The sequence below is a fragment of the Pseudopipra pipra genome, chromosome 5 (assembly GCF_036250125.1).
Source record: "Pseudopipra pipra isolate bDixPip1 chromosome 5, bDixPip1.hap1, whole genome shotgun sequence".
NCBI classification, from domain to species: Eukaryota; Metazoa; Chordata; class Aves; order Passeriformes; family Pipridae; genus Pseudopipra; species Pseudopipra pipra.
Window position 1 is genome coordinate 28515239 of NC_087553.1, and position 12062 is coordinate 28527300.

Here is a 12062-nt window from a genome sequence, read left to right on the forward strand (position 1 = left end):
CATTCAAGATTGACGCTTGGATGGGTGTGTAGGAGGAAGCAGCAGCAGCAGGCTTACAGCTTGCAGACAAAAAAAATCTGCCTTATCTGATGGCTATTATTGAAAATGCGAGGTGTAGCCTAGGCTGGGTAATGAAGGGGAGCGAGCGAGGGGGAGCAAGAAGCATGGGGATGCATACTGATGAGTGTAGGAGTACTTGATAAAAAGAATTCTTGCTGCTGGCAGTGCATTGCTCATTGTGGAGTATTCCAACAATCGCATATAACGGAGAACAGCTTAGCTGACAGCTTGATATGCTTTTTTTTTTTCCTCCCTACTGTATGACGTACTGGTCTGTAGTAAAGATTAATAACTAAGAAATGTAGAGCTGCGATCAGATCTTACGCTATATACTGCCCTGAAAACTATGTTTTACTTCTGACTTTTCTGCTTGCTGGAAACATTAATCTGTCAAGCTGGCGGGCTCGTTTGATACCAACTTTTCCAGGAACACGATGTGGCAATGCCACCTCTCAGCCCAGGACTACCGCTATTATCCGGTGGATGGTTACTCGTTGCTTAAACGCCTCCCTCTTCACCCTCCTACAGGACCCCGATGCCCTGTCCAGACAGTGGGACAATGGTTGGAAAATATTGGGCTACCTCAGTATGAAAACCACTTGCTGGCTAATGGATTTGACAATGTGCAATTTATGGTAAGAAATCTTCTGTGCATAGCTGTGTATATACACTGTAGCTCTGCCTTTTTTGTCTGTCTCTTATGTGCTCATAAAAACCTTAGAGCTATTCTGCATTGCACTGAGATCTGTTTGGTGTTTCACTTTTCTATGTGTAGCTGAATTAGTATATAAATTGTCCTTGTATAAACTTCCAAACTGTACACATTACAAAATATTCTAACCTGAAATATGGTAAAATAAAAACTGAATATTAAGGTTCTTTCTCTTCCTCATAAATCTTCAGATTAAAGAAGAAAAATGCACCATTCTTTTAATCCATTGAGGGATTTTCATAGTATGTAAAAGCTGCAAGCACCCCTTTCTGCAGTACATCATATTCTTACTTTTATTTCAACATTAACTTGCAATGATAATTAAATAACATGCAATGCCATTCTTGCCTTGAGAGGTATTTTAATAACAGAAAATTATTTAATGAAGTGTGCTCTCTCTGCAAGTGATTCTGAATGTCTCAGTTAAATATTTTTGCATCTTAGATAGTCAGGCTATGGGATTCACTTGTTGAAACTTATGCCCTGGGAGGAAAAGTAATGCATTCCTATTAATTGTTCCATTTTCATGTTTTAACTGTAGGCATTTATCAGGAATATTTGAATGAAATGAAATGTTAGGTACTTCAAGATTTACAGTATCACCATGTGGTGTAAAGTAGCAGAGATCTGTCATGCACAAACTTTCAATTGTAATGAATATTGACAGTAAAGCGAGAAGCTTACTTGTAAGGCTGTTATATAATCACTTTTCTATCTGCTTCAGTATTCCCATTACTTCAACCTCTTCCAAAAATCCTGACTGCATTTCTTATAAAGTAGCAGACCCTAAAACATCTTTTAAAATACCTTTTAAAGATATTTTTGATAACCATGTATATGTTGGAACAGTTCTAACTTTTCATAACTTGCAGACATCATATAAGAAACAGAAGTGAAACAGCATGAATTATGACTATAAAATCATCACAGGAGTTGTAGTCTTCCTATTTAAATTATTTTGTGAACAACATTATATGCCATTACTGATCAGAAAATTAAGGCACGTATCACTGTCATTTCCACATAATAATAGTGCAGAGGTTTCTTCCTGGTTTTACATGGCTGCCATGTGATCGTTTGCTTATTCATTAAAAATCATTAGAATCTTTGCCTTTAAGTATTCTTGAAAACAAAGCCGTGCTCAGCAATGTGAAAAGAAATAAAATCCAAGATGTTTCATGCTACGGTTTCCCAAAATGTAACTACATATTCTCATATGTGTTGTAGCATTAGTTACATAAGTAGATGACCATTTAGTCTTAAAGAGGTTACAGAAGGAAATTGTTCACAAGAGGCTGTAGGTGGCACAGCAAATGCAGAGGGGTACACCTACCACAGGTAGATTATGAGCACAAGAGAAGCCAGATAAACTACCCTGGAGGGCTTTTCAGTCATACCCTGACTCTGGAGGGGCCTGAACCACATTCTCAGGGAATTCATAAGACTTTCCTACGTCTCTTATTAGTATACTTATGTAAACATACAAATTATATACAAGATGTTATTATTCAGTATAGAAATCAAACTTTTAAGGTATCAGAGAGAGTAAGTTATGCTTGCATACCTATCTGTTAGCCAGTGTTTTCTGATAATTTTAACCTTTTCTGAAGTGCTTTGTTTTTAAATATATATTTCAGGTAAAATACTTAATTACTCTTAATATGAATTGACGTAACATACATGTGTGAATGGAATAATCCAAGAGTTCCTAATTTATTGATTTCGCACTGTTCATCCTGCTGTTACATATTTCAGTTTTTGTTTGTACCAGAAATTTTATAGTTCCCATATTTTATTGGAAATAAGAATTATCAAAAAACAGTGATTTCTTTTTATATTATTCCTTTGAATATATCAGCATTATGTAAGAAAAGCCTCCTTTGAAAAATTTAAATGAGTGCTTGAGAAATTATTTTCCATTCTAGTCAAAATGTTAAAGAGAAAATTAAACTCGGAAAGTATATAGGAAAATGAGAGAAGAAACACCTGCTATGCTAAGAGAAAAAATCAGATTACTTCAGTGTGTTGTAATCTTCTTTAATATGACAGAAATGCTTTACCTTTATTACAGTGGTTTACATATTAAGCTAGAGTTTTCAATCTTATTAAATTAAATGTTTCAGATAGGTTAGCTACTTTACAGTGAAGAAATCTAATACTTCAGTGCAGTAAAAATCAGTTAAGACATATTTCTTATTCATTCTCTACTATATTCCTGCTTTTGTTTTTCTGGAAGCACATTCTGACCTGCATTTATTCATTCTGTTGCCTAAGCAACAACCATCACACTCCTATTAAGTATGATTTAGTAGTACAGGTCTTACTAGATGTTCAGAACAGAGGAGAGAATATCACAATGTTATAATTAATGTCCATGGAATAACATACATCTGAGAACAAATATATTCTATATATACTACTCTAAACAGCAAAATTCTATTAATTAAATTAGCATTTTAATAAAAAAGTGGTTTTCCGATAAAAAGATTTCATGGTTAATTATTCATTATATCATGGAAATTAACTCTTTATGTTTAGTCCCCCTTGGGCATTAGGAAAGTTATTCACCAGACTGTACTTAGAATTAGGGAGATTTGTTTATCTTACCTGAAGTATGTGGACTTAATAGGAATCAGGTTGTTTCCTAATATAAACTTTACAGTATTAATATTTTTAAATGCTTTATGAATATGGTGTTTTAAAAATATGTTGAAACATAATATTAAAAAATTAGTATTATTTCATTAACTGCTTTATTTCTAATTACAGCATGTTTGCACACATAGCAAGTGCAGTTTCTATCTACTATTAATGTCGTGCAGGAACGACACTTCCATAATATTTAGTAGGCCCCAGGCAGATTCAATCCCAAGGCTTGGTTCACACGTGCTTGTAATAGTATCATACTTGAATATGTATACGAATATGCAATCATTAACTTTGATAATTTGTTGTGTAATAGGCTGCAGTGTCCTTCAGATGTAAAAATTTGTAGTGACTTTGTGCAGATACTCTGTATTTGAAGATGCAGAAGATATTGCAGTTTCATAACATGAAGGCTATTTTGTAGGTAAAATAATTCTGAAGCGCAAGAAAACAATTAGATCAATCATAAATCACACTATATAAACTAGATATAAGCCATAATGAAACCTATCCATCTTTTTGATGCATTGGTCCCATGGACAAGCTATAAATTTATGCAGACTTGCAGGCCTGCCTCACTTAGTATGCTGAGAAAAAAAAAAGTTGAATTACAGAGAAACAGATGTAAATATATAAATGTGCAAGGTCACTAAATGGTTGCATGCAGCTTTCTACAACTCTGGAGCTTCATCAAAGACTCAATTCTGGATGCACAGAGATAAAAGCAGTTCAATCAAATCACTGCCCAGTGAGGACTACTTCTGATTAAGGACTGCATATGACTATCTATTTATAGGTTATCCTAATCATGTAAGATATTCTGAAATTTTATCACTTAAGATTGCAATTTGATGAAAGTAATGTCTCTTAAATGTATTTATAAAACACACTATGATAGAAACAGGGACCACATCATAAAAATGAATTAACAGAAAAATATGAAGCATTTTATTATATTTTTGGCATTCTAAAATACTGTTCACTATTAACAGTTAATGTTTGCATTAGACTGCAGACTTTGATTGCTGCTGTTAACAGATATGCATCTCTTCCCCTTCAACTAAGGGCATTAAGTGGCTTGCGTTGTCTGATGATCCTAAGTATTGCCTAAGTATTCTTTTTTTCTGTGGGGAAACTGAGGCATAGAGTGACTGCAGGGTGGAATTTAAAACTGGTTATAAATTTGAGATGAGGTAGTAATTCTTAAAGTACCTACTAACATAATGTTTAACAGATCAATGTAGTTGCTTAAATATAGGTGCCTAGTACCAATTGAAATACAGTAGGGAATCCAGGAGATCTAGACAAGGCTGACATATTACTGAGGACCAGAGACAGCCAGACCCTTCATGATTAGCAGCTGAAGTTCAGGTGGGATGTCACTGAGCACCTCAGAGGGCTCTAGAGTGTGATGATTAGGCAGCTGAAATGAATCTTAAGTTATACAGGTCTCACAGAGTTTGCAACTTATCTAAAAACTGATTATAGATGTCTTGAGTTTCCACTTATTATCTTAGTTGCATATGCATTTCTTTACCTTCTAATAATTTTCTGTGTTTTTGTTCATGCTGTGAACTTACCTGCAGAAGTATTTACCTGGCTTCTCAGTGCTAGGCATGAACTACCATCTCAATTCCCCTTAGCTGACTGTTTTGGCTTTACTTTTTAGTTAGGTTTTGACTTTTCTCCCTTCCTTTCTCTCTCTTTCTTCCTTTGTTTCTTTTCTTTCATTTTTCACTAGTTCTGGAGGTTTATTAGCTGAAGTTTATCTGGAGACTGTCCTCTCCCAGATACCATTCCTAGGATTTGCTCTCCTCGAATACACAGGAATTCTTGCCTTTAATCACTCTGGAGGATCTTAGTTTTATGGCAGATCTATAGAACTTGAAATGCGGAGTCCTCTCAGTGTCAGTGTAGCCCTGGCTTGTTCCATGAGTGACTTTTTGTCACTCAGCTGTCTTCTGAGTCTTCCTCTCCTTGACCCCAGTAACCCATAGAATGGGGCAGATTTAAAGTTCAAATATAGACAACTACATGTCTGTTTACATGTCAGTAGACGTTTAGGACTCATCAGTTGCCCTCATGTTGAAATTGAGATATCTGAGACATCTGTGTAGGCCTGGAATATGTGATACAGGCTCTATAAAATAGCCCTAGCTGTCTAGAGCTTCCAGGCAATGTCCATTTGCAGCACCTCAAATGATTCTGTGGGTGACTGGGTGAAGCACCTAATCAGACATAAAAGTCAATGGAGCATAGAATGCAATTTAGCTGGGTGACTGAATAACTATTAGGGTAGTTATTGTAGGATAAATTAAAGTAGATTCATCTGATCAGTTGAATCACTGTCTGGGCTATATTGATGGGTTTGTACTGGATCTCCTTAAGCTATCATGTAGACACAAAGTTTTTTGATGGCTCAGTTTGGGCTAGAATCCATACAGAATTCACTGAAAACAAAATACAAAGTATTTTTATTACAGCCTTTTCTCCTCCCTCAGAACATCCAGCCCTGAGGCTTCAAGATCTTCTTTTTCATCCCAGTAGGGATTCTTACTACAGAAACTGCAAATTAGAGCTCAGGTGGGTGCCAGAGTTGAAGATTGTGCCTGTCATCCTGCAACAGCAGCAGGTCTAACAAATAATCCCATTCCACATGTTCCAGTTAATGCTTCTGTCATGGTATTCCTCAAGCTGGTCAAGAGGCAGAAGGGCTTATTAATGTACTCCTCAGTATTGCATGTGTAAATAATAGCTTACACTGTCTTTCTTTTTTGTGATCCCAGATGATTCTTCATCTGTGAGCGCATGCAGATCTGGAGAGGCAGTGCTCATTTCCCAGAGGAAAGGGAGTTTAGAGGAATCCATTTCATGTTTATGTATCTGTGTATGTAATAGTGAAAAACACAGCACAGGAGACTGGTGATGATCCTGCACTTTGTGAAAATTTTGTCAGTAATGATTGCTCAACAGAGAGACAGTATAATTCTTATGTATTTCACTTGAACAAGGAACCAATTTCCAGACAGACTTTGTTAAGACATCCTGGGAATGGGGGATTCCTTGAGAGTCAGAAGGAGTCTGTTTTCATCTAAACCTATCTCAACAGTTGTAACTTGAAGGTGTAATCAGGGATGGGTCTATCTGCCTATCTGCTAGGTTCTGCTAAGTAGACCTTCAGGTAAGGGTTTCTCTGGTTGTTCTGGAATATGTGGTTGTCTTTATTTAAATGTTGTTCCACAAAAGGTTGTACCTACAAGGTAGACAGACAGAACTTCAGGCTGTACTCTTGGTTGACAATACAGATGCCAGTATATTCGGTGGAATGTCCTTGCACTCACCTCTGCCATTCAGGTTAGTGACATCTGTGTTACTTTGCTAAGCTCACTCTGCAGCAGTCTGAGAGAAAAGATCTTGTCCAATGTACATGGCAATGTATTTGGCTCAATCATACCCTGACTAAGAACAAAGGGCCAAATTCAGACATTGAAAGCCATTGCATGTACAGTCACCACTAAAAGTGAAACTATTTCATTATACATATCTGTGAGTACGATAATGTGAGGACTGGAATTAGTTCCATCTGTTCTAAAAATATGTTAAATGTTAATGTTAAACATTGTGCTTAAGCTAAAAGCCTGCCTAGTGCAGAGGGTGGCCTTGATTTTGATGTACAAACACTGATGAGCTGTATTCTGAGACTACATATATGGGGAATTGTCTATTGGCCCTAAATACAATTTTATGAGAAACTGGTAACAAATGTTTCCTGTGAAAGTTAGTTTGATAAAGCAGCTGAAAATTCTAATAATCAGAATAAAGGATGACATCTTAATAACTTATAAAGTAAGAGGTGTGATCAGCATCACACTGTGTTTTTATTTAAGGCCAAACACTTTTAGCTGATTTTGTTATCAAAAAGAACAATGGTAAATCTTCAAGAATTAGAAATGTTTGTATATCGAGTGATGTTTATAATGCTGTTCTTGATAACTGATGAAAGATACTGAAAACCTGACAATATATAAACTGTTAAAAGTAACAGAAAATTTAAAGCTTAAGGAAAGCAGAAAATCTAAGAGTTTTTACTCTTCAGAGTAAAAAACTGAAGATTTGCAGGACAATCAGTTTATAATTTTATTTACATTGTAGGTAAATAATGTAAGTCTTTGCTGTGAAAGGGAATGGTAAACTTAAAACAGTGTCCTGTATGCAATACAAAGTTACAGCTGATTCTTAGTTGTTTCATATGGGAATACTTTTTAATTAAATGAAATTTAAAAAAAAAAAAAAAAAACAAAAGAAATTTTTAAAGGAATGCAGTGTACAATTGTGTATATTACTGTTTTAGAACAACATTGTCCAATAAGAAACAATTAAATGGAATCTGGAACAGTAGCTAAATTAATTTCAAACAATGACAGACTTCCCTGACTAAGTTAAAAGACAGAGCAGTACAGAGAAGCTTGATTACAGATAATTGCATGTTGGGATTCCGAAGGAGTTATCAGGTAGAGATTAATGAGTACCAACAGATAACTGGAAATAAACATATGATTCTTGGGTATGTTATCCTTTTTGAATGAAGACCAGATGATGTAAGAAAAGCTCGGGTAGTTATATGAACAAGTATTATTGCACATCAAAAAACAGAAACAATCTAAAACAAAGAGAGAACACATCAAGAAAGAACAGATAAATAATCAAAATAGAAAAAGGAAAAAAGTTAGGAGAGAAAATGCAGTTTCATTAGTTATGTGAGTAGAAAAGTTTTTATCAACATGCAATAGCTAAAAGGAATATTAAGGAAGTTACAACCACCGTTGGAATCAGATGAAATTCATTTTAGTTTTAGAATAAAGAACAAAGTATGATAATTAGTGAAGTATAGTGTTAATGAAGACCACTGAGAAATTAGAGGAAGAGAAAGAGTGAGAGCTATCATACTGCAAGCAGACAAAAGAACAGTTGGTTAATTAAAATATCTAAATCATCTAGGTTAGGTGATGTTTGATGAAGTCTTAAGAAACTGAAGAGAAAATACCAGATCCTTTAGCAATCATTTTTGAGAATGTCCAGAGAATGAATAAATTGTTAGAGGACAACTAAAATACAAATGTAGTACTGATCTGTATTTTAGATGGCAGGATTCTTCCTCAATATAGATTTCCATTCTCCTGAGCTGTTTATCTTCAACCATTCACCATACAACTATTGCCTTAATCAAGAAGGAAATGGATGGTGGTGTTATTGGCAACAGATCCCATCATCAGTTCTGACTGTGGTGGGGACAAAATGGGGGAGCATACAAAATGTTGCAATAGGATGTAATGGAAAGAGAATAAAGCTAAATGAAGTAACTGCAGTTGGGAGATGAAGAAACTATTTAAAGGAAACAGATGTAGTGTACAACACATTGTGCCCCTCATCATTTGGATGAGAAGCTTTTCTTCTGTCAAAATTTACTAAAATTTCGACAAGGGATACAAGCTTAATTTGGCTAGTAAAAGTAGAGCTACCTTTTAAAAGCTGTTTTAGAATGATGTACTGGAGTTGCCATGCAAGCAAGACATTCCTGGTATAGAGTTTGCCTGACTGCTAGTAAATTTCCTGGGCGTGTAAACTTACTGTCCTTCAGTTTAGAAGTCTTTTGTTTTCCCACACATTGGAGAATTTTTTTCCTTCTTCCACACACCGTGCCCATATATTGTTTATGGTACCAACACCTCAGCATCCATTTTAACCTTGGTAATGACAAAAGTGATGAAAGCCATGTAGCCTTTTTCAACATGCTATTCATTCTGTCTGTTCCCACACGCACTTGCACACAGACATTTGTGCATACACATATTACACAAAAAGGTTATTCACTAAGGGGAAATATTCCATGTGCTCAGAAATAAAGAACTGGAGAGTTACAGTAGCTGAGTGACCTCAGCTCACCCCTCATATTCATATACCTTATGATAGGGTCTTCAGTCACAGGTTTCTTTACTGATTTTTTTTCCCTCAAAATTCCTTTCTCACTAAGTGTACTGAGATTTGAGTATGCAGAAGCACACATTTCAAAGTATTAGCAGGTAAAAATAAAACTTGGTTTTAAATGTTGCATTGCTTAATGATTTTACAACCTTAGCCCAACAGTCATTTAAAACAATAATGAGCCCCCTAAACTGCCTTCTCTTCACATTCAGCAGTGATGTACACTTGTCTAGTATTGTTCATCTGGAACATTAGAAAAAATTATACACTTGTTGTAAATACAACCCCTAACTTAAGTGAAATCTCATGTTTCAGATGTTTATTACTCTTATGTGGTATTTTATTGAATTATTGGAAGCTGAATGATTTCATAATATTATTGATAGGAACAGCAATGGGTTAAATTTGCGAGATGTGCCATACCTGCTCTAGATTTGTTTGATTAGATAATAATAATTTCAAAATTTTTTGATCTGAAGACTAGATCTAGATAGAAGTTTTGAAATACAAAAGCCAAAGAATTTGCCCAGGTAGCAGAGGTGGAGGCATAAGGTTACTGCAGATACAGGTACTAACAGTCAGTTTAAATATTAAAAACTGGAATACCATGAATAAAAGTATGCTGGATAAACACCTATCAAGTGACCTTCCGATATAAATCCCAAATAGTATTTTCTTTGACTGCCTAATTAGCAGCCAAAAATTAGCAAAGAGTGGCCCCTCTGTGCAGAATCCCCTTTTGCAATTAGGAAGAGCAGAAAAAAATCTACGTGTTCACTGGTATCTTACAGCTTACACTAAAAAAAATATATGTTATTTGTTGCAGCTGATTACAGCTCTTACAATATCTGAAGTGATTGTTAGCTTCTGTTATTCAGTAACCACACTATTTAACAGCTTTTTCACTTCTTCAGGTTTGCTCTCTCCACAAACAGCTCCCCTTTTAATCACGTAGAAAGACCACTTCTTGAAGTAAGTTAAGATGGCGTTTATAAAGAAATAGCAGTTCTTAGCTGCTATGCTGCATTAGGATAAAAGACTGCACAATACTGAGTTGGTTTTTAGCCTTGATCCATTTTTAAATATAATATGAATATTATAGCCCTGATCGCTTCTCTGAACTCCCTAGGCATCCCTCTTGTTGCCAGAAAGGAATTACAAATTGACAATGCAAGTAATTTTATTTTCCATCTCTCTTGGAATTTGGCAATGTGTCTGTTCTGTCCATGAACGTTTTTTTTTCTTGATGTTCTGATTTTTTAAGTACTTGCTTTATTTCCTGTAGAAATAGTAGATCTTCACTTTCTGCTGAGAAAAATAACTTTATGCAGCAAGAGTGGAATATTATACCAGAGAACCCATATACAGACAAATCTTTGATTCCCAGTAATATCAGGCTTTTTGTCAGCAAATTCTGCTGTCACTGCTTATGTGGATGATTTCTCTTTCTAACTCTACTTCAAATATATATTTGTTTAAAATGCATTCTGATTTTCTTCATTCTTCAAAAATAAGAAATGGAGATTCAGGGGGAAAGAGAATGAAGAAAACATTTGCTAGCACATGCAGAAGCAGCCTGGTCCATGGAGAATGCATAGGACAATATATCTAAGGGTCTTCTCTGTGGTCAGCTTTTGATTTGGATTATGAGTTTGGGGGAAAATGCTTCTTTATTCCCTTAATTATCTGGCTAGGACATTACATATTATTGGTGGGCCACATATAGGAAATAAGGAGAGGACTCAGGGACAGAAATATCTGTATATTTTGAGCTATCTTGTGGACAATTATCTGCTTGTGTCTAACCTTTGGTAGTGCAGATTTCTAAGTACCTGTAGCTGGAAAGCACAGTTTCTCAGGAGGGGGTCAGAGGTAGCCAGATTGCCTGAGGAATCTCATTGAGTATCTCCAGTTAAGTTCTGAATGAATTCTGTGGCAAGAATTGGACTCAAGCTGAAAATAGTGCAGAATAACAAAACAAGTATCTAATAATTATTAATATTTTATGACCCAGCAAAATGAATCAGGAACATTTTCCTGTGTATGAGCTACCTAAATATAATTTAGAATTAATTTAATCTTTAAGTCATATATTTTATTACTTCTGTAAGCCAAACTCATGGCAGAAACTGTTTCTTAGCATTCCTCTTGTATCCCCTGGAGCTACCTGTGTGCCACTTATCTTTTCTCTTTATTTCTGAGGTTCTCTGTGTCTGACCCTCTCCTCAAATGCACTTGGTTTCTGGGATCTCTCTCTGCCTTATCATTCCTGCAGGCTGGACTCTTCTTGTGCTCTCCATGTCCTCCTTTTCTCCATTTCCTCCTTCCTCAGTAAAATTATTTTATGTCCTTTTTTTGACTACAAATTAAAGGAAGGAAAGAAGGAAGGAGAGGAGGAGAAAGGGAGGGAGGAACAGCGGGAGGGGAGAAGGGAAAGAGAGGAAGAAATGGGGTGGAATAGAAGAAAACAAAGAGGGACAGAGGATATCTACTTCACATCTAATTTCTTTTACTGACTTAAAATGTTTTAACTTGATTTAAAAAGCAGAGGGAGATTTAACTGAACGGTTTTCACAGAGATGTTCTTGTCACTCACAGCTCAAACCGAACAGAGCTGGTGATGAGTGAGAGCTAGTTTGCTTGGCTGGGCTTAAGATGACTC

The 12062-nt window shown here is 35.6% G+C and overlaps 1 protein-coding gene across 7 annotated transcripts in view; it reads left to right on the forward strand.

Annotated features, from left to right (window-relative positions):
- The window catches only part of ANKS1B (ankyrin repeat and sterile alpha motif domain containing 1B), a 420219-nt gene that overhangs the window by 224615 nt on the left and 183542 nt on the right, over window positions 1-12062 (forward strand). For 5 of the 7 annotated variants that reach the window (XM_064655362.1, XM_064655363.1, XM_064655364.1 and 2 more), the window contains one exon: window positions 589-695. In XM_064655362.1, coding sequence (XP_064511432.1) covers window positions 589-695 — 107 coding nt within the window. Of the gene's footprint in view, window positions 1-154; window positions 696-12062 lie in introns of those variants that run through there. The other 2 variants (XM_064655369.1, XM_064655370.1) reach the window with 1 other exon arrangement.